The sequence below is a fragment of the Dromiciops gliroides genome, chromosome 2 (assembly GCF_019393635.1).
Source record: "Dromiciops gliroides isolate mDroGli1 chromosome 2, mDroGli1.pri, whole genome shotgun sequence".
Classification (NCBI taxonomy): Eukaryota; Metazoa; Chordata; class Mammalia; order Microbiotheria; family Microbiotheriidae; genus Dromiciops; species Dromiciops gliroides.
In genome coordinates this window covers 428484888-428508563 of record NC_057862.1, presented here as the reverse complement: position 1 = coordinate 428508563, position 23676 = coordinate 428484888, and the positions used below count along the sequence as shown (strand labels likewise).

Here is a 23676-nt window from a genome sequence, read left to right as displayed (position 1 = left end):
ATCCTCCATCACCAATTGCTCCACAGATATCCCAAACTCAACATGTCCAAAATAGAATTCATTATTTTTATTTCTAGATCCTCCTTTCTCAACTATCCTGCTACCATCAAGGGTGCCACCATCTTCCCAATCACTCAGGTTTACGACCTCCATGTCATCCTAAACCCCAACAATGGGATACCCACCACCACCCACTTCCTTTATACCTACTAAAATGCTCCTGGGAAAGAATTTATTTTTTTAAAATAAGTTACAGGGGGCAGCTAGGTGGTACAGTGGATAAAGCACTGGCCTTGGATTCAGGAGGACCTGAGTTCCAATCTGACCTCAGACACTTGACACTTACTAGCTGTGTGACCTTGGGCAAGTCACTTAACCCTCATTGCCCCACAAAAAACAAAAAAGTAAAAAAATAAAATAAGTTGCAGCTTTTACGAAGGTATTATAAAACATTAGGACTCCTATACATAAAGTAATTGATGTATATATAAATTTTAAATTATCTGTGTATTAATTTTACTTTTTAGCTTGACTTTCTAATAAATCTTTAGCTTCATTGATTTTGGCTGCTACATAAGGAGATCTTCCCTTGTCTGGGTTGTTTAAAAGCATGATTTGTCAGTGAGCATCCCTAATTTTCCCCTTTTTGGCTATAGGGCTTACTCCCAATATGAGTGCTGCTTCTCATTTTGTCATTTTGGGTTCAAATCCACCTCTACAATAGCCACCACTGAAGGCACATTTTGGCAGACTTCGAATAGCTTGCTTTACCTGAGGTTCCATATGCTTCATTGTTTGCAAAACATATCAGCTTGCAAATCCCAAAGCAGCAATTGTCATTCCAACTGCTACCATTGTGCTGGCCATAGGCACTACCCTGAGTCTGGGAAGTTGCAGCTCATCCCAGCCCCATAGCCTCCACCTCAGGTCAGGTCAAGCAAAGAGGAAGCACGCAAGTGCCAACTAACAGCCTGAAAAAGACTTTAAATCCTGATCAATGCAATGATTGATTGGTCACAACTCTAGAATCCTGATGATGAAGCATTCTGGTTACCTCCTGCAGACATGCAAATGATTATATATATATATATATATATATATATATATATATATATATATATATATATATATATATATATATTAGTACAAAATGTTGGCTTACGTGGTTCCTAGACCATCTCTACACCAAGTTAACTGCAGGCATTCCAATTTTGAGGTCCTTATCCAATGACTGAGTTGACATACTCAGACATAAAGGAACTGAAGCAATATTGAGATTGATATTCTCAGCAAAAAAAAAAAAATGAAACCAGAAGATATAAGGAAGTTGCAGGTAAACGAAAAGAATGGCTCAAAGGTTCTTCTTGGGTGGCAAATGAAAAAGTTAGCAGATGTGGTTTCATCTTGTGCCCAAAGGAAATCTAAGACTTCATGGGACACCTAGCAGTGCTCATGATGCAGCTGGAAAGGTAGCCAATTGTTAGCCCATCAGTACCTTGGACAGGTACTGCAGAAGACTGCCTAGTTGGGCCCACAAGTGGAAAAAGAATAGGGTAAACTGTTTTGGGGAAATGATGCAGCACATAAAACTCTATCAAGACGCTCTGTGACATGGTTATTTTTGACATAGATCTTCTTCTATCAGTGCTCCATGGTTATGAATCATGAAATAGTATAATCTCAGAAGAATCAAATTTGTGGTTGACCCAAAGGGCAACAGACAGAGAAATGGTGGACAGAAAGCAAGCTGAAATATGTTACCAGTAATATGCAAGCAATGATTAAAGACAGCACCCAGATGTCACATCAGAAATGGAAGTGGGTTTGTCATGTAACAAGAGGAAGGGATAAGAGATGGACTGTCTATATTCCTAGACCTGGGGGAAGACTCCAAGAATGTGAGATAAATCCTCTTAGGAGGACATGGGCAGAAATCAAAGGATAAAAAAGCACAAATGGGTTGTAGTCTACACCACTGGAAGGTGTACCTACATTGAGGATATTCTAGATCAATTCAACAAACGCTTTTTTAGTTCTCTGTGTATCAATGAATAAGAGGAAGTATAGCATAGTGAATAGAGGATGACTTTCAAGCCAGAAAGACCTAAGTTCAAATATTACCACTGGTAGATGCTAGCAGTGAGATTTAACCTCTTAGTACCCTAGGCAACAAGATAATAAATTAAAGAAAATTGAAGATCTGCATCTGTGAGGTGATTTATCACATTAGGAATTCCCCACATAGATGAAATCACAAGTCTGAACAGCCCCCCCCCCAAATGTGTAAGTCGTCTGTGCTAGGTGCTCAAGATGCAAAGACAAAAACCAAACGTTATTCCTTGACTTCAGAGAACTTACACTGTACTGTAACATGCTCACAAATAAGTAAAATATAAGGTAACTTGGGGGCCTAAATACTGGGGGGAGGAAAGGGAAAAAGGAAAGGCTTCCCATAGTAAATGTCACTTGAACTGAGCCTTGAAGAAAACTGGGGATGTTAAGAAGCAGAGGGGTGGGCAGCTAGTTGGCATAATGGATAAAGCACTGGCCCTGGATTCAGAAGTACCTGAGTTCAAATCTGACTTCAGATACTTGACACTTACTAACTGTGTGACCCTGGGCGAGTCACTTAACCCTCATAGCCCCACCACCCCACCCCACCCCCCCAAAAAGAAGAAGAAGCAGAGGGGTAAGGAAGGAGTTCATCCTTGACCTGGAAGATGTACTGAACAAAGATGTGGAGATAGGAGGTGAAATGGCAAACATAAAACTCAACAAACAGCTAATTAACCAGTTTGACTATGATGTAGAGTGTATAAAGGGAAGCAATATAAGTCAAGAAAGGTAGGTGGGAATCAGAGTTTGAAGGTCTTTAAAGGCCAAGCTGAGGAGTTTGTTGTTTGGAAAGAGGGAGCCAGTGATGCCTTTGAGGTGGGCAATAACATGGTCGTGTTTGAGGGATATTAATGTGTGGCAGGAATGTGGAGGATTGATTGTAGAGGAGAGAGGCTGGATTCAGGGAGACCAATTAAGTTCTTCCAATGGTATAGAGGATGAAGAGGGCCTGAACTAGCAAAGTAGCCATACAAGTGGATAGGAAAGAAATGCAAGAGACATTTTGGGAAAAGAATTTACAACATTTAGTAACTGATTTTATATGGGAAGTAGGGGAGAGAAAAATCAAAGATGAGTCTGAGGGCATGGACTGAAAGGATGTGGGTACCCTCAACAGAAATAGGGAAATACATAGGAGAGACATGTTTAAGAGGAATATAATGAGGTCATTCCATCTGAAGCATGATGAGTTTGAGAGCACAATAGGACATCCAGGTGGAGATGGTTCAAAAAGAGTTAGAGACATAGTACTGGAGAGATATTAGGACTAGATATATTGATTTGTGGATCATCTGCATAAAGACAGTAATTGAACCCATGGAAGATGAAGAAATGACCAAGGAAGAGAGTATAATGAAAAAACAATAAGACCTAAGACTGAATCTCTGAGGACATCCATATTTAGAGGGCTAATCCATTGAAGCAAAAGTAACACTTTTAATCTGATTTTTTTAAATTAAAAAATTATTGGTACCTTTTATTTTTACATCATGGCAGCTAGGTGGCACAGTGGATAGAATGGTGGGTCTGGAGTCAGGAAGATCTGAGTTCAAATCCAGCATCAGATACTGACCAGCTGTGTGACCCAGGGCTAGTCACTTAACCCTGTTTGCCTCAGTTTCCTCATCTGTAAAATGAGCTGGAGAAGGAAATGGCAAACCACTCCTGTATCTTTGCCAAGAAAATTTCAAATTGGGTCATGAAGAGCCAGACATGGCTGAACAACAACAAATTTGTTTTTATATCACTTTTACGTAGTCTTCCTTCCCTCTCCCCACCAGCCATCCCTTGTTACAAAGAATTTATAAAAGAAGGGAAAAAAATTCAGTAAAATCAACCAACATACCAAATAAGTCTAACATTACATGTAGTGTTCCACATTCACAGTCCTCCACTTCTGTCAAGAAGAAAGGGAAGTGCCTTTTCATACCTCTTCTTTGGGGCAAAACTTGGTCGTAATTTAGCAGAATCCAGTCTAGTTCTGTTTTGTTTTGTTTATTTGCGGGGCAATGGGGGCTAAGTGACTTGCCCAGGGTCACACAGCTGGTAAGTGTCAAGTGTCTGAGGCTGGACTTGAACTCAGTTACTCCTGAATCCAGGGCCAGTGCTTGGGCCAGTGCTTTATCCACTGGGCCACCTAGCCGCCCCCATAATCCAGTCTGGATTGTTTTGTTGTGATACTTTCCATTTACATTGTTGTGATATTGTGTTTGTTGTTTTCCCAGCTCTGCTTAGTTAGCTCTTTATTAGTTAATATGTTTTTCCATGTTACTCTGACTTTTTATAAATGTGTACATTTTTCAGGCTAGAAAATTCCTTTCTAGAAACCATGGAAATATTTCTTTACTAATAAATTAAAACAGGTACAGTATATCATAGTGAAGGATCAAAGCCCATGGTAGGGGAGGGGCAGGGGGGGTGGTGGTGACACAATTATAAAAAGGACCTGGGTTGATTCCAAGTCTTGCCCAGGACACATGGCCTGAGACACTTGAGCAGCCTTCTCTCACACTCATCTCAAATTCTATTGCTGGGGTTCTTGGGTTTAACTGACAGTTACAATCTCATTTTAGGGTCTGTTAATTTTTGGAGTTGTCGTAGCCCCTGGAGAATGACTAGGTCAGGTGATGATGGAAGGAGAAGATTAAATAGCAAGGCCTGCTCATTAAGGCATTAAACCTAGGCCCAGGAAGACTATCATTCTAAACTCTGCCTTATCAGCAAAACTCTGTCAAAACCCTTATCAGTTGGGGCCGCTAGGTGGCGCAGTGGATAGAGCACCGGCCCTGGATTCAGGAGTACCTGAGTTCAAATCCGACCTCAGACACTTGACACTTATAGCTGTGTGACCCTGGGCAAGTCGCTTAACCCCCATTGTCCCGCAAAAACAAACAAACAAAAAAAACCTTTATCAGCTGTGGGTAAGTTATTTTAAATCTCTGTGCCTCAGCTTCTTCATTTGTAAATTGAGGTGGGGTTGGACTCCCTGACTTCTAGGGTCCTTCCTGCTGTAAATCTACTTTCCAATGAATTCAGCATTTGTTGTCCAGAAACAGGAGAATGCCTTTTTCAAGGTCTTTTTCCAACCCCAGTGTTCTAAGAAGCTAGGAAGACCTCACCAAAGCAAAGGATGAAGTTGTAAGATAATAACAACAGCAAGAAAAGTATTGATAATAATTAAGTGGCAAATCTTTATGATCTAACTCCTAATTTGGGAAAGATGTTACAATACTTCCAAATGTCTATAAAATTAAATGTCTACCAATTAAATCAAAAGATTTTTTCTGTTCTTTAAAAAAAAATTAGGGGTAGCTAGGTGGTGCAGTGAATAAAGCAACGGCCCTGGATTCAGGAGAACCTGAGTTCAAATCTAGCCTCAGATACTTGACACTTACTAGCTGTGACACTGGGCAACTCACTTAATCCTCATTGCCCCGCAAAAAAATAAATAAAAATAAAAAATAATAAAAAGCAGAAATACTTTTAGAGTAGCATGGTGATACAGGAAGACGGGAGTTTAAATATCATTTCTGATCCCTACTAGCTGTGTGGTTAATAGCAAGTGGCTTAACATCTCTGGACCTTAGTATAAAATAAGAATAATAATGTTTTTACTATCGACCACACAGAATTGTTGCTCAAAGGAGGTAATATATGTAAATGCTCCTTACGAGCTTTAAAGCTCTATATAAGCGTCGGGGCGATATTTATTCTTTTTCAGTGGGTACTTTCAAAGGCTTTCCCGCCCCAAACTGGACTCGAATTAGTGACCTCGGGCGCCCCCGGGCGTCTCACCCTAGGGAACACAGGCATTCATTCTGTACTAGTTAGTTACCCGCCCTAAGCACGGAACACAGGTGAAAGGAAGTTAGCTTCCCAGTTCTTATTTGCAGATTCGTCCCAGCGCGTTCTCCATTTCAATACAAAGCTATCAAACACTTAAGGAATAATGTACAGTATATTCATGATACAGGCTCTGCTTAACCATTCCTGATTTTTTTAAAGCACTTTTAAAAAATCTATAATTACTATGATTCTTGCTGTGGTTTCGGCATTTTCGTTGACTCCGGTTTTTTTTAGCTTGCTTATGATTGGACAGTTGTATGAATAAATTATAGTCACAAAATAAAAGTATTATTTCCTTATAATGCCACTAAAAAGCCCGTTTTTACGTTATTTTTGGCGTATTGCCCTAGAAAACAATTCTGTTTTTCTAGAAAACGATTTTTGAAAAAGAAAAAAATTTTCACCATAATCAAAAAGTGTCTCGAATTTTGATGCTCTATATAGTGAGAAGTGTTAGTTCAGTCTTGTGTTGTATGAAAGGAGAGAAGGTTAGCACTCCCCTTGATAAGGATGGAAGAGGTCCTAGTGGCCTTTACAACACATATACGGTTAAGGCATTGCCACCTACTCTGTGGCATCTAACCATGTTTTTTTTTTCTTTTCCTCCCAGACATGGGAATTCTGTCAATTTCAATTTGTATAAATTCGTTTAATTTACAAAATTTCAGAACTGGAAAGGACAGCGAAGAACCTTGTAGGTGCAACCCGAACATAAACGGAAGTGCTCTTTCCAATAACCTCACAAAATCTAGGTAGCCTCTCCCTGTAAACTCCTAGTGATGAAAAGTGTAGCATCCAATGCAGCCCAATTTCTTTATTAGGGGTAACTTTGTTAGGAAGCTTTTTATGCTGTTTAGTAAAGAACAAATACCAAAAAAAATTCTCTTTTCAACTTGCTCATCTATGCATGTTTTCACCTGGTGCACTGAGTGTTGCCCTTAGAGTCAAGGAGAGGGAGTTCAAATCTTGCCTTAGACACTTACTGTCTGGGCAAGTTACTTCACCTACCCTCGGTTTTCCCACCTGTGAAATGGGGACAATAGAACCTAGCTCAAAGGATTGCTGTGGGGAACAAATGAGATAGCAGGAATGAAGAAAGCTCTTTGAAAGTCTTGAAGTTCTATGTAAAAGCTAGTTTATTATTATGCTGGGGTCCATATTCAAGGGGCTTTTTGCTCAGATTGCCAGCTCAAGACAATCTGACTTTTCAAGTGTTGACACAAGAGAGGCAGAAAGGATGATGGAATGGAGAAACCTGTACCAGTAGTCTGATGCCATGGATTTTTACCTCTGGCACTGTCCCCCGTTCCCCTAGGTGACCTAGGGCAAAGCATCTGCTAAACATTAACTGAACATTTGAGAAATACCTTTCCAATATTCTGGTTCTCTCCCTGTGGTCACCCACAGCATTGCAAAATAAAACTTGGGAAACAGAGTCACTGAGTCTTGTAATTCTTTTGGGATGCCTCACGATCAATTTGACCCCAAAATTCCATTCCACATCATTATGACAACCTTTGAAAATACTTGATGACGGCTAGAATATACCACTCCCCACCCCCACTCTCCCACCCCTGCTTTTTTTCTTCACCTAGTTGTTATGGGTCCCTGGGTACCTCCAAAGTTTTCTGTGGTAAATCAAAGAACCTTCTTGAGAAATTAAACCAAAAGGACAGAATCACCCAAAGAGATAAGCAGCACTGGATAGGGACTGAGTTAGCTCCAGGACCATCACCCTTCATTCCACTCTCCCCCACCCCTTGAGGAGATAATCCTATTAGACGTGGCTGCTGCCAAAGTGGTGGGAGGGGACAGAACTGCCCTTCACCAGACTGCTTCCAACTCACCATCCTATAAGGGAACTTTCCACACTCAGATGATCACCCCCATTGGACCACCATGGTTCTCTATAAAAGTATTTTACTCTAATTGGATTTGTGTGCAAGAGGGTGTAATGTTTTAAAGAATGTTGTGAGAAAAATAGGGTAGGGAGGTTTGGGATAGGGGTAGGGTTTTGGGGTCCTTAGGAATTCCTCTTTAAAGAATTACACCCTCTTGTACACAAAACCAACAGAATGAGATAGTTTATTGAGGGGCTGGGGAAGGGAAACCAAGAAAGAAATCCTTGGACTTCTCATGGGGAGAAGGCATGGCACAGAGCGTGGCTCCAAGATACTAATCTCCTCCAGCAGAAGACAGGCAGATACTTTTATAGAGGTCTGATGGTAGTCCCATGAGGTGATCGTCTGACTATGGAAAGTTCCCCTATTGAGGGAGGACCATCCCCCACTGGTGGTGGTTGGAAGAGTTGGGTGAGGGGTGGCTGCGGATCTCTAGAGCCATCTCTCTGCTTCTCAGGCCACAAAGGCAGCAGCCATACCTAATCTTATCTCCCCAGGGGTGAGGGAGACTGGAATGAAGGGTGGTGGTCCCGGAGCTAGCTTAGTCCCAATCCGGTGCCACTTATCTCTTTAGGTGTGTCTGTCCTTTGGTTTAGTTTCTCCAGGAGAAGTTTCTTTGATGTGCCCCAGAGAACTTCTGGGGTGCTATGGGCCCATAACAAGAGGAATTCCTAAGAACCTCTACCCCAAAACCCCATCAATTTCCCCATAACATAGTTAACCATTCCCAGGGCCTCGGCTAGGGTGCTGCCCTTGCTCCCAGGTGCTAGCATCCATCCAACTCAATTATACCCACTGGAAAATATTGTTGTTGTTGCGGTTTTTTTTGGGGGGGTGGTTTTGTTTGTTTTTGCGGGGCAATGGGAATTAAGTGACTTGCCTAGGGTCACACAGCTAGCAAGTATCAAGTATATGAGGCCAAATTTGAACTCAGGTACTCCTGAATCCAGAGCAGGTGCTTTATCCACTGTGCCATCTAGCTGCCCCTGGAAATTATTTTGTATATTCTTTTTGTACAGTTTTTATATTTATTTACTTTTTTCTAGAAAAAAAACAGACTTTATTTTATGGTGCAACATTTTAAATCATAAAATTATTTTATTATTTTCCAGTTACATGTACAGATAGTTTTCAACATTTGTTTTATAAGATTTTTAGTTCCAAATTTTTCTCCCTCCCTCCCTTCCCTCCCCACTCCCAAGACAGAAAGCAATCTGATATTGGTTATAAATGTACAATCACATTAAACATATTTCTGCATTAGTCATGTTGTGAAAGAAGAATTAGAACAAAAGGGAAAATCCTCAAAAAAAGTAGAAACAAAAACAAAAGTAGAAACAGTATGGTTCAATCTGCATTCAGAATCCACAGCTCTATTTTCTGGATGTGGAGAACATTTTCGATCAAGAGTTCTTTGGAATGGTCTTGGATCATTGCACTGCTGAGATCCACAAACTATCACAGTTGTTCATCACTATGGTGCAATATTTTAAGAGTTTTTCTGTATGACCTAAACTATTCACAGTGGACTTGGGGTACATATGGACAAACATGACATGAGAGGATGAGCCAGTGCTCATCTGGACACCACCATTTGTTGCTTGTTATTCCTAAGTTCCCCTTATTCCATGTACTGCAGAAACTTCACTCTTCATGGATATCAAAGAGCCCAACTACTTCAATTGAGATCTTTAGGCTCCTCTCCATCCTTAATGATCTTCTTTGCTATCTGCATCCCGTTAAAGATGAAATCCCCACCGTGACTTTATCCCTAAGATAAAAGACTACACCTTTGCTGAAGTCCTCCCCAGGTAGGGAGCTCTGTGAAGTCTCCGTATGGCTGACAGGGATGTCAATGTTTGTCTCACTCTGAATGGAATACCAGTCCCTGACTGTTCAGTTGCAAATTTGGGGGTGTCGTTTGCAGTAGCTTTGGCGAGTGCAAAATTTGGAAGGTGATTACTTCCAATAAAGTGTAAGGTTCTTAGGAGCAAGGTCTTTCGTTTTTGTCCTTGTATTCCTAATGCCAAACACAGAACTAAAGGAATATTCCTAAAATACAGAACTGGCCATGTCATTCCTCTGTTCAATAAACTCCAGTAGCTCCCTTTTGAAAGAAATTATTATTTTTTAATTATTATTAATAATCAATTAATAGTAAGTGAGTTATTGGTAGGGCTTTTTCTTTTTACTTCCTCATTCAGGGACCAGCTCTTGAAGGTCAGACAGTCTCTGAAGGACAGAGCTGGTGATGGGATTGCCCTAACCCTCCAAGAACATTCTCAATCTTGGGCAGGACCCCACCCCACTAGGAAAGTTTATTTCTGATTAAATTCTGATCTAGGTAGGGGCAGCTAGGTGGTACAGTGGATAGAGCACCAGCGCTGGATTCAGTCGGACCTGAGTTCAAATCCGACCTCAGACACTTAACACTTACTAGCTGTGTGACCCTGGGCAAGTCACTTAAACCCAATTGCCTCGCAAAAAAAAAAAAAAGAAAGAAAAGAAAAGAAAAGGTCTGATCTAGGTGAATTCTGGCCTAAAAGGCATTAGGCTCACACCCTGGAACCCTCCCACCACCACAACCAACTTTGTTCAGTTTAAGTGCTCTAGGTAGAGATGGATTCTTTTGTCCAGATAGCTGGAGGCAGCTAAATCCCATCTAGCTGAGTTCTCTCTGCAAGAGGAGCTATAGCCTTTCAGCCCACTTCCTTGTCTAGCCCCAGCCCTGTCAGAGCCACCCACTTTTTTTTTCTTTCTTTCTTTTTTTTTTTTTTTTGGTGACACACCTAGTGTTAAGTGTCTGAGGCCGGATTTGAACTCATATACTCCTGACTCCAGGGCCAGTGCTCTATCCACTGCACCACCTAGCTGCCCCACTTTTCCCACTTTTCCAGAGGTATTTAAGTGCTCAATGATCTCCATGATTTGTTTGTCTTTGGTTACTGAGAGAAACCACTGACCATCAATTCATCCATTATTTGCTATTTTAATTAATACATTTGATGTGGGATGGAATTAAGGTGATCTAATTGATCATGAATCATCCCAAAGAATTACAAGACTAAGTGATTCAGGGGCAGCTAGGTGGCACAGTAAAGATAAGAGTACCAGCCCTGGAGTCAGGAGGACCTGAGTTCAAATCTGACCTTAGACACTTGACACTTACTAGCTGTGTGACCCTGGGCAAGTCACTTAACCCCAATTGCCTCACACACACAAAAAAAGACTAAGTGACTCAGTTTCCCAAGTTTTACTGAAAGACTGTTGACCACAGGGAGAATACCCGAAAAATAGAAAGGTATCTCTCCAATAGGGAAAGAGAAGACAGTTATATTTATAGTATGGACAAATTGATTATCAGTCTCATTATAATAATCTCCACCTTAAGGAGGTACAGGGGAGGGCCTATCCCAATTTGGAGTTCCTGGGGGCTTAAGCTAACCCCTGAGGTGGGTACCTTTTTCCGTAGTGTGGGGGCAATTTTGGCTTTTTCTGTGCATGTTACATCAACTTGCCAAGGTCAGAGTGTCCCTGTGTTTTTCATTCTCAGGCCTAGTTTCTGGGTATTAACATTTATCAATTAGGATTTCTATAAGCTGTCTCTTTATGTTTTTGTTGTAGTTAAGGCGTCTAAGACCTGCCTTTTTATGTTTTTGTTATAACTGGTGATTAATGGGAGTAATTAATAGGAGCCAGACCTCCAGGTACCAAGAACCTAGGCCCTGACTTTGATGAGGGCCCAAGTCTTAAATTATCCATTAATCCCTTTCAGAACTGGGGTCTGAATCCCTCTTAAGAGCTCAGATCTAAATCAGAGCTTGGGTCTTAGGTTTGTCTGTTAACCCCTTTTAGGTACTATTGATAGCTACTATTGATAGGCTATCCATTAATCCTTTTAGCCTCCTCCATCACATTGATTACTAATTATTCAGAAACCCCTGTCTCCTGGACTTTTCATACTATCTGTTATCTCTAGAATCCAAGACAAATGCCTCGGTTTGGCATTTAAAGCCTTTTGCAAATGGATCCCAACCCTCCTTTTCAGGTTTGTTCACAAACTCTAGGGTCCAGCCAAATATGTCTTGCTGTTCTTGCTGCAAAATATTCCATCTTCAGCCTCCATCCATATACAAGCTGTCCTTCAGACACAGAATGCAATTCCTCTTCATCTCTGCCTCCTGGAATCCACAGCTTCTTTCAAAGCTTGCCTACTTGCTTCAGCTGCTTGTGCCTGTCCCCATCAAATCTCCCTGTATTGATTGACTAGATCATTTGTGTATTATTATATGTCATTTCCTTGAAAGCAGAAATGATTTTTTGTCTTTGTATTCCCAGCATCCAGGATAGGGCCTAGCATGTGGTCGGTGCTTAATAAATACTTGCTGAATAAACAAATGAACTGACCTTCAGTGTTCTTGCCATCCTGATCACACTGCTCTCGACACAACTGAATTTGTTCAGTTTCTCCTTAAAATATAGTATCCTATAGTAAATATACTAAAATATAGTATAGGGGCAGCTAGGTGGCGCAGCGGATAGAGCACTGGTCCTGGATTCAGGAGGGCCTGAGTTCAAATCCAACCTCAGACACTTGACACTTACTAGCTGTGTGACCCTGGGCAAGTCACTTAACCCCAATTGCCTCACCAAAATATATATATATATAGTATCCTGAACTGAACTTAGTACTTCAGTTACTATGTGAGTCTAGCAGAGAATGAGACTGTATCACCTACCTTAGCCTCAGCCTCATCACCCTATTTTTTAATAAAAATGTTATTGATGTGTCTTGTTTTTGTTACACTTACAGATTACCTCTACTCATGGGAAGTCTCTTGTAACAAAGTAAAAGGATTAAATAAAACTAATAAGATAGTAACTTCATCTGAAAGTACATGAAACATTCCACATCTGTAACACCTCCTGCCCCATTAAAAAAAAAAATTAACAGGAATCTTTTTTACTCTTCCTCCTAACCCACTTCCTACTCCCCAGTTTGTGGGGAAGTAGGTTAGGGAAAAGAAAAACATTTCTTGTAATAAATATATATGGTCAAGAAAAACAAATTCTATCAATGATTGCATGCAAAAATACACATTCTGCCCCCTATATCCATCACTTCTGTCATGGATAACATGTTTCATCATCAGTCATTTAGAACCATGGATGGTAATTGAAATAATCATCAATGTTTGATTTACAGTGTTCTTACTGGATGCATTGTTCTCCAGGTTCTGCTCATTTCATTCTTCACCATTTTATATGTCTTTAAAATTGTTCATCTTTATGATGTTGGTATTTTATTATAAATTGTTCTTTTGGATCTGCTTACTTCCTGCCAAATCAGTTCATATAATTCTTTCTATGTCATTTTAAAGTCAACCATTTCTTTTTTTTTTAGTGAGGCAGTTGGGGTTAAGTGACTTGCCCAGGGTCACACAGCTAGTAAGTGTTAAGTGTCTGAGGCCGGATTTGAACTCAGGTACTCCTGACTCCAGGGCCGGTGCTCTAGCCACTGTGCCATCTAGCTGCCCCAACCATTTCATTTCTAACAGCACAATAGAATCCAGAACATTCACATGCCCCAATTTATTCAGCTATTTCATAGGTATTTAGCTAACTGATAGCTATCCCCTTAATTTCCATTCTTTGTCACCACAAAAAGAGCTGCTTGTATTTTTGTACCTATAGGGCCTTTTCCTGTTTTATTTTATTATCTCTTTTGGGTATAGGCCCAACCATAGTATAACAAAGTCAAAGAGCACATATTGTTTATTAAATTTTTGTGTATAATTTGTTGGGGCCAAATTTAATATGGGGAGAGTTAATTGGGTGGCTCGCTGTAATATTGGGGTTCAGAAAATGAGGGACCTCTAGGTCAAAAGCTTCCTCCCCTCTGAACTGCCTTTTTTAGTTATTTCTCCCAGGCCAATAAGAAAGGAGCTTAACAGCCTCTTTTCCACAAATAAATCAGGTTTTATTAAAAGTCAAGGACAAGGGAATAGAGAAAGAGGAAAATGGATAATCTCCCTGGCTCTAGCAAAGGCTATCTCAAAACCCAAACTCGTTTTCAGCTCAGCTAATTCAGAACTGGATTTTATTAACTCACCACCAGGGGTCCATAATTTCTATGGGAGTCAGCTGTTCAGTCAGCTCCAACAGCTCCTCCAGGGCCAGAGAGAGCTACTTCCTGTTGGGGTCCCTTTTTCTACTTTTTTCTCCCTCCCCCAAAGGAGAGGTCCTTCAAGTTGTGTGGCTGAGACTGGTTCCCTGTTGATGATGCAGACTCTGAGGACACTACTTCTCAGGGTTGGCCAAGTTAAACTAGGGTTAACAGGGCAGGCCAAGTGTGGCTAAAATCTAATCATCTTTAAGTGGGTACTTAGTAGTTTCTCATTCATACCCAATTCAAGCACTACTAAGTCAATCAAGTCCGACCCCTGGCCATCTGCCAAATTCCATTATTTTATCACAAATTATAAAATGCTTTCCCGAATGTACCCATTTAGAAATTTATCAACAGAGCATCACTGTGTTTGTTTTCCCACAGCATTTCTAATATTTTTTTATTATTTTTTTAATCATCTTTGCCACTCTGATGGGGGTGAGGTAGAATTTCAGAATTACTTTAATGTGCATTTTTCTAGTTAATTATAATAGTCAGCTTTATATAATACCTGGTAAAGCTCTTTATGTAAATTAGATGATCTCATATGACCCTCCCAATAACCCTATGAGATAGGTATTATTATTCTAATTGTACAGATAAGGCAAACGAAGGTTAAGTGACTTGCCCAGGGTCAAAGTCTGAGACAGGATTTGAAGTCATCTACTAGTACCTATTAATCAGTAGTGATTTGGAGTATTTTTTCATATGGCTATGGATAACTTGGATTTCTTCCCTTGAGAACTCCTTAGAACATTTATGAATTAGGAAATTGCTTTTTTCTCTCCTCAAATATTTGAATCAATTCTTTATATACCTTGGAAATGAGATCTTCATCAGAAAACCTTTCTGCAAAGATTTCCCCAGCCCCCACCAGTTATTTCTATTTTTTTTTTCTACTGGAAAGACCACAACATTTTTTTCTCTTTTTTTGTAATAAACATTTTTATTTATAGTTTGGGGTTCCAATTTTTATTCCTCTTTCCCTCCCTCACCTACTCCCTCCCCATGGTGGCAATCAGATATGGGTTATACAGGTATGATTATGTAAAACATTACCATATTTGTCATTTTGTACAAGAAAACTTGATTAAAAGGAAAAAAAAAAGAAAGAAGTGAAAAATAGCATGCTTTGGTCTGTTCCATCAGTATCAGTTCTTTCTTTGGAGGTGGATAGAGAATTGAGTTATTTCTATTTTAATCAGCTTTATTGGATCATTTGTGCAAAAATGTCTTTATTTTATGTAATCAAAATTATCTTTTTGTTATTGTTGTTATCCTCTATCCATTTTGGTCACAAACTTTTCTCTCAGACAAATTTCCAGTCGCCCCCTCCCCCACCATGTTTATATAATTTATGATATGACCTTATAAAAGGTACACTAGGTCATGTACCCATTTAGAGTTTATCTTGATATATAAGATGTGAAATATTGGCCTAAATTCAATTTCTTCCATACTGCTATGCAATATTCCCAACAGTTTTTGTCAAATATCTTTATTCCAGTAGTTGAGATCTTAGTTTATCAAATACTAAGATACTTAATACATTTGCTTCTGTAGGTTGTGTACCTGATTGATTCCACTGATCAAACTCTATTTTTTAACTAGTACCCAATTGTTTGTTTTGATAATTACTGCTTTATTCTATAGTTTGATCTGGTACTGTTAAGTCCCCTTTATTTCTATTTTTTATTCATTATTTTCTTGAGATTTTTGACTCCCTTTTCTCCCCCACATAAATTTCATTCCTATTTTTCTTGTTCAATGAAGTAATCTTTTAGTAATTTGATCAGTATGGCATTGAAGAAATTAATTTAGGTACTATTGTAATTTTTAGCATATTTGCTTATCTAATGATGAATAATTAATATTTTTCTAATTATTTAGGTCTATATTTCTGTATATAGTGCTTGTGTGCATCTTGGAAGGGAAACTCCCATACATTTCATACATTCTGTAGAAGCTTTAAACGTAATTTCTCTAACTCTTCCTTATTGGCTTTATTGTTAATATAAAAGACATGCTAATGATGTGTGTGGATTTATGTATTTAAGTTATTCCTTCAATTAGTTAAATGATTCCTTCAATTAATTTTTAGGGGACTCTGGGGTTAAGTACACCATAATATCTGCAAAAAATTGACAATTTTGTATGTTATTTACCTACAATTATTCTCTCAATTTTTTTCTTGTGTTTGCTATAACTAGCATTCCTAGCTCTGTCAAATTAAAAGTGGTAACAATAGAAATGTTTCTCCTCTGAATTTATCAGAAAAGATTCCATTTTATCTCCATTACATAAAATGGTAGCTATTGATTTTAGATATACCCTATTTATTGTTTTAAGGGAAAGATCCATTTATTCTCATTTTCTGTTTTAACAAAAATGGGTGTTATATTTTGTCAGTTTTTTCTGCCATCTTTTTCTTTGGAAGTTCATTTATGGCTTGCTCAATTTCTTCTTCTGAAGATTAGGTTGTTTAAATTCTCTATTACTCGTTCTGTCAATTTGGGTACATTTTTGTAAACATTTATTTCATTTCAGTTGTTGGTTTTATTGGCATGTAGTTGGGCAAAACAATATTCTTTACTTTTTTGATAATGGTAATCTAAATTAACTAATAGTTTATCAATGTGTTGTCCTCTCTTCAAGAAGCTCCTACTTTTATTAATTCAATGAAGTTTTTTTTTTCAATTTTGTTAATTTTCTTCTTTCATTCTTAGTATTTCCATTTTGATGCCTAAATGGGGCTTAAATTTTTGTTTGTTTTCTGGTTTTTTAGTTCTGTTCCCAGTTTATTATTTTCTTTTTTATTAATAAGTGCTTAGAGATATATATTTTTCCCATCAACAAAATTTCCCCTAAGAACTGCTTTAGCTATGTGGAATGTTGTCTCATTTTTGTCAAGATCTTTAATGAAATTATTTATCTATTCTATGATGTGTTCTTTGACCCATCATTTCTTTAGGATTGTTAGTCTCTGGTTGATTTTTAGAACTTTTTTTTTCAGTAGGCGTTTATTCAATATCATTTCTTTTTTTTTTTTTTTTAAGTGAGGCAATTGGGGTTAAGTGACTTGCCTAGGGTCACACAGCTGGTAAGTGTCAAGTGTCTGAGGCCAGATTTGAACTCAGATACTCCTGAATCCAGGGCTGGTGCTTTATCCACTGCGCCACCTAGCTGCCCCCTCTAATTTTTCTAAATGTCTCTTCAGGTCCTTAACTTCCTTGTTAATTTTTTGGCTTACAGCAATAAACAAGTCTCCCCACTATTATAATTTATTTCTCCTCATAACTTTTCCTTTTAAGTACATAGAAGCTATGCATGTTAAGAACTGAAATCAATTTATTAGGTTACCTTTCAGCAAAATATAGTTTATCTAGCTCTCTTTTAATTAATCAATTTTTGCTATTACCTTATCTGAAATCATAATGGATACCTGTTGTTTTTTAAACATTCAACTGAGGCATGATAGTTTGTTCCTAACCAGTTCAACTGTGTCTTTGTTTCAAGTGTGTTTGCTGTAAACAACATATCCTTGTGGATTTTGCTTTTGAATGCATTCCGCTAGTATCTTCTTTCTTTTTTTGTTTTTTCATTTTTTTTTTCATGAGGCAACTGGGGTTAAGTGACTTGCCCAGGGTCACACAGCTAGTAAGTGTTAAGTGTCTGAGGCTGGATTTGAACTCAGGTCCTCCTGACTCCAGGACTCTATCCACTGAGCCACCTAGCTGCCCCTATCTTCTTTCTTTCTTTTATAAGTAAATCCCATTTAGGTAGGGTAATTATTTTCTTCTATTCTATTCTTAAGACTTCTCTATACTCCATTTACCCCTAGTTATTACACTTTTTTCTTCCCCTTTTAACCTTTTCTTCACTATCTCCTTTCCAAGTTCAGGATTCATTTTGCTTATGGTTAATCTTTCCCTGAATCCACCATCTCATATTCCCCTATCCCCTCTTCTTGTTCTTATCTGTATCCTTGATGAAGTGAATCTACTTCTATATTAAACTGTGTATGTTCTGCCTTCTTTTGATGCTCACTCTCCCTCTCCTTCCATGACACTATCAATGAAGCCTAAGGTCACATTAGGTTCCTTGGTTAATTGCCATTCTATTAACCCACTAGCTTTGTAGACCCTATGTTCTAATCAAACTGGACCATTCACCTTCCGACCTCTTTGCCACCTATCTCTGTGCATTCATTAATATTATTCCCAATGCCTGCACAGAAACCTCCCCGTAAAGCCTAACATTTAATAAAATTAAGCATCTTAAGAGTTTTTCTCAATCCTCCCAAAGTAGAAATGATCGCCACTTGAACCAACCATAAAGCCACTGTTTGAATGTTCACATTCACTTAAATTCTAACCATGCATATTATTCTCCAATGCCCACCCCAAGTATTATTGCCAATTCCAAGAACAGGGACTATCATTTTCCAGTTATGTAACTTCCCCAGAACCTAGCAAACAGTAAGCAGAGCCTGTTGCTATTCAGTTGTGTCCACTCTCCCTGACTCCATTTGGGAGTTTCTTGGCAAAGATACTGCAGTGATTTGCCATTTCCTTTGCCAGCTAATTTGACAAATAAGGAAACTGAGGCAAAGTGACATGACACCGCCAGTAAGGTCGCACAGTCTGAGGCTGGATTTGAACTCAGGAAGAACTTTCTTAATCTGTTAAATTCAAATTCAATTGCCTATGTATCAAGCACAATACAAGGAGCTCAATCTAAAAGGGGTAAAGAGCCATGAGCACAAACTAATGCAAAGCAAAATGAGATATGGTAAGATACCAGAATAAGTTCAGGAGAGAACTATTACTTAGCAATCAGGGGGAGGGGAAAAGAGTAGAGAGTAGAAGAAAATAAGGAAATGATTCTTGGTGGTGGCATTTGACCTGGACTTTAAAGAATTGGTTTGGGGCAGGTAGGTGGTGAAGTGGCTAAAGCACTGGCCCTGGATTCAGGAAGACCTGAGTTCAAATCCAGACTCAGACACAACACTTACTAGCTGTGTGACCCTGGGCAAGTCACTTAACCCTCATTGCCCTGCCAAAAAAAAAAAAAAAAGAATTGGGGTTAGGACAAAAGAATGGTAATCTAAGAAAAAATTGCAGATCCAAGAAAAAATTTAAAATATCACTTGTAAATACACTTCAATTTGACAGTAAGACAGTCTATGAAATCAATCAAGTTTTTCTAAACCCAAATGGATTTTTCTATTGAAATACTTCAGCAATATGCTATTTGATTATCCCCTGCAAAAAAGATAAATTGCCTAAGTCACTTAACCCCAATTGCCTCATTAAAAACAAAACAAAAAACAAACAAACAAAAAGATACATTGCCCCATACCTCTTTCTCTCCATACATTAAAGTATAAATCCTATAAAAACAGAAAAGTAAGCTTTGTTAGCAAAGTTGTCTGGAAGGTGCAAAGTATTCTACGTGAACCCCTTGAAAGCAGGGGATTGTCTTTTGCCCTTCTTTGTATTCCCAATGCTTAGCACAGTGCCTGGTATATGGTGGCACTTCATAAATGTGGACCAACTTTCTGCTATTTAATTCTATTCAAAAGCTCCTTCACCTCCTAGAAGTTTTGAATTGCAGAGGGTTTCAAGCCAGGATGTAGGTAGAAAATAGAAGAAGAAATACATGGTTACAAATATGGAACCAGACAGACTGGAAATTTCAAGTATGTTAAGAAACTGACTGATTTCTGACACATTGTAGGCATGGAAATCTTTATTCTTTAAAAAAAAAAAAGGCATGTGCTTTTACATAAATCTACAAAAAATTCAAATATAGAAAAAATAAACTATATGCAATGATAGGAGCTATGTATACAGCTCACCTCATTCCTGCAAGGAGTGACTTATGGCAGGAGAGCAAACAAACAAAAAAATTCAGAAATACCTAAAAGAACCAAAACTAACATGGTTTTGGTTCAAATGAAAGTTGACTCACAAACACCGAAACTCATTTTTTTGCATTTCAGTCATTTGTATTAGGCTTATATACAATTTTTTTTCTGACCCTTAGGCTGGAAAAGTCTTTCTGAATGAATAAGCCAACCCGCTACACGTGTGCTGATAATCAATACACGTGAATGTAGACACATGAGTCAAAAATGGGAAGAAAAGTGTCAGAAGCTTATTTCCAAGTACCTTCCATGATTGTTCTACTCAATAACTGCAACCAATGATTGGGAGATATTTTAGAAAACTGTATTTTACAGTCAGCCCTGTTGCCCAGTTATCAGTGAGTGCTACATTCTGAGAGCCTAGTCCACAGGAGAGGCTACAACTGCTTCATCCAATCAAATCACAGTTGGTAGTCTTAGCACCAATTGCAAATGAGCTCATGGCTTCATTCTGGCAGTTTTACAGAAACAGAACAATGACTTTAGGAGACGAGGATCAGTCTCTTCAGCAGCATGCAATCATACTAACACTGTCTATAGAGGCGCATATCAAGAAAATGGCTTGTGGCATTCCATGGAGTAATACATCTCATTCAGGTTCTGAACAAGGTGGAAAGCAAGATACTGACCTCCTCAGCTAGTTCTAAGACGCTCTTACTCTCTGCCTGCCCCCCACCCTCCCCTCAGGATTCCAAAAAAAAAAAAAAAAAATTTTTTTGAATGAACAGCAGGAGATTGTCACGGTTACAAGCATTACAAAAATCACAATGTTCAAATGTGTTCTCTCCACCTCCGTTTTCCCTAAGTATCCACTTCACATTCCCTCTCCAAGGACTAAGATTTCAAGTCTCACAAAGGTAAAGAAAGTTAAAATCCAGCTTAGGCTATAAAAACTCACTAAATAGTCACATCATTCAGTTCCAATTATATGTTTCTATCGTAGAAACGAGAAGCCTAAACTTAATACCTTGTGCCTTCCTGAAAGTTGTTAAGCCACTGAACGTATTGGATGCTAGTGCCCAAACAGGGAAAACTGGGTACTCCATATTGATAAGCATGTTCTCTCTTCAAGATAAATTTAGTGGATCTACCAAAGACCTTAATTTAAGCCTTTTAAAATTGAGAAAAACAAATAGATCTAAATAGACATTTCTGTTTTAGTAAAGGTGTTGGGAGACTAACACCGATAGATGAGTGTAAGAGGACAGACAATGCATTTAATTGTAGTTCTGCCTGTCACACTCAACTGCACATGTGACCACTAATTTGACCTGCAATGGGAGCCATTTTGGCAATTAACATACTGTCAGTTCTTGCATTTGAGGTCTGGCTTCTTTCCCTGTCTATTCCACTGAGATGTAGTATCCTGTTTATTATTTCACAAGTACAAAATACAGTTTGAAATATACCCTTCAAAGACAAGTTTATGGCTACATGTCACTTAAATATAGTTAAAAAGGAAGACTGAATAAACCGCTAGGGCAATTATGTCTTGTCAAGAGTTTTTTGCCACTTGTGAATGTAAGAAACTAAATGGACACAAACACTGCATATTAGAACACAGCTGCCACACATTACACAAAATCCCACCTTTTTATTACAGCACATGGTACTGTCAGATGTGTAAACAATAGTGTGACAAATGGGAAAATATTGAGGCTGAGTATACAGTCATGCCATTAACAGTTCCGTACTATGAACTTTAAAGATACAAAATTGTCTTTACATTGAAAAACTTTACAATGTTTTGAGTTTTGTTTTGTTTTGCTTTTTTTTTTTCCCCAGAAAGACTTCAAAATGTGCTGGAACGTCTAAGGAATTAATGGTTTGGGGGGGAAAGGTAGACAACTCGTGATATAATAGTATCTATTAAACATACATAGCAAGAGGTAAAACTATACAGAAGTTTAAAAGATATTTCACTACAAGGTCAGTGAAACTGGGGGATAGAAAGCCAAAAACTTACATGGTTGTATTTGGTCACAGAGTTAGAAGTGAGTAAGTGAAAACTTTTTAAAAATTACAGAACATTTAGTTGAGGAAAAATTCATGATGAAATGAAATTTATCCTTCTGTAATAAAAAATTAAAAATTCAGGTTTTTGCTGACTCGATTTATACACAATATAGATTGAAACTCTTCCTCTGACAATCAGGAGAGTTGGCAAGAAGCATCACCAGTCTTTTGGGACCTTCTAGTAAATAATACAAGCAAATTTTTTTCCCCTTAAAAACAAAAAAATAAGAAAAGGATCCATTTGTCAAATAAGGCAGATACTGCCTCTTCTCACCAGGCTACCCATTCCAGGGAAGAAAAAAGGGGATTTTCCCTTTAGGCCAAGAAACCATTCTCAAATATCTTAGTTTCTTGCCTCACAGGATCTACTTCTTCTTGATATAGTCTCTAACATGATATTGAAAGGGCTTAACAGTCACTCTTCCAGAGTTTAATCGTTTTGTCATTTTCTAATGCAGCTGATGCAATGATGTTTTCTGTAGGGTGACAAGCTGTTGAAATCACAACATCTGGAAAAAAGAAAAAGACAACCCCATTGTATGCAAGCTATTCATGTATGGTCTTCAATTGGCAGATGTGACTAAGTTGTCCCCTAGCAACTGAAATGGTCCTGCACCCTTGAGTCTACACTCTTGTTCCATTTTCATCATAACCAAAGGATACACTTTAACAGTTGGTGCTCAGGGGCAGCTAGGTGGTGCAGTGGATAAAGCACCGGCCCTGGATTCGGGAGGACCTGAGTTCAAATCCGGCCTCAAACACTTGACACTTAGTAGCTGTGTGACCCTGGACAAGTCACTTAACCTCCATTGCCCCCCCCCTCCAAAAAAGTTGGTGCTCAGATCTTTGGCCCTTTGGCTCTAATGAAATTATCTGATTTTTGAGAGAAGATTAGAGGGGAGAAGAGAGGAGAAGAGAGAAGAGAAAAAAAAAACCAGTCTGTTAGCCTAATACTATCTTCACTTTTAGGGCATTATGTTCTAAGTAGAGCTAAAAGTAGACAAAATGACATTCATTTCGATCATAAATTGTTTTCAGCCAAATCAAAGAGCTTAAAAACAAAAATTTTAGAAGGGGGTTAGCTTTTATTTCCCTGTGCTTAAATGAAATCAAGACCTGCTATTTCAAGTACTGCAAACCCTTTTGTCCCAAAGAATGAACACCTCATGAGTTGTCAGGACATGAGAAAAGCAATCAGTTACATACAGGGCCTCTGTACATCAAGTGCATGAAGCATGAGGACCTAAAGGAACAAAGTATCAAAAACTTAAATATAATGGTCAGATGAGTAACTACTAAATGAATATCAAAGATAAAACCAGCAAATTTTCTAAGTCCTGAACCTGAATCCTAACTTGTTTTGTGGACTTAAACTTTCCTGTCAATTAAGTGAGTAAGTGGTTAGGCACTTTTATGGCTGGTGCTGCGCTATAGATAGTGAAATATAAAGAAGACATGATCCCTCCTAGAGCAAGCAGTCTTTTTGTTTGGTTGGTTTAAAAAAAATTTTTTTTAAGTGAGGCAATTGGGGTTAAGTGACTTGCCCAGGGTCACACAGCTAGTAAGTGTCAAGTGTTTGAGGCCGGATTTGAACTCAGGTACTCCTGACTCCAGGGCCGGTGCTCTATTCACTGTGCCACCTAGCTGCCCCTCAAGCAAACAGTTTTAATAGGGACAAAAACATACTAGAAAGAACCAGA

General features: G+C 38.6%; 1 protein-coding gene, 1 non-coding gene and 1 pseudogene across 7 annotated transcripts in view; 1 reads left to right on the top strand and 2 right to left on the bottom strand.

Annotated features, from left to right (window-relative positions):
* Positions 1-516: 516 nt before the first annotated feature.
* On the bottom strand, positions 517-867 carry LOC122744542 (annotated as a pseudogene).
* A 5560-nt stretch (positions 868-6427) lies between these two features.
* Positions 6428-6555, top strand: LOC122745121. The gene has a single exon (XR_006355408.1). It is a non-coding gene; the product is annotated as a U6atac minor spliceosomal RNA (small nuclear RNA).
* Positions 6556-17919: 11364 nt separating this feature from the next.
* WDR5 (WD repeat domain 5) overlaps positions 17920-23676 on the bottom strand; it is a 28891-nt gene continuing 23134 nt past the window's right edge. For all 6 annotated transcript variants that reach the window (XM_043983641.1, XM_043983643.1, XM_043983642.1 and 3 more), the window contains one exon: positions 17920-22485. In XM_043983641.1, the coding sequence (XP_043839576.1) occupies positions 22385-22485 (101 nt within the window). In that variant the 3' untranslated portion in view covers positions 17920-22384. The remainder of the gene's footprint in view (positions 22486-23676) is intronic.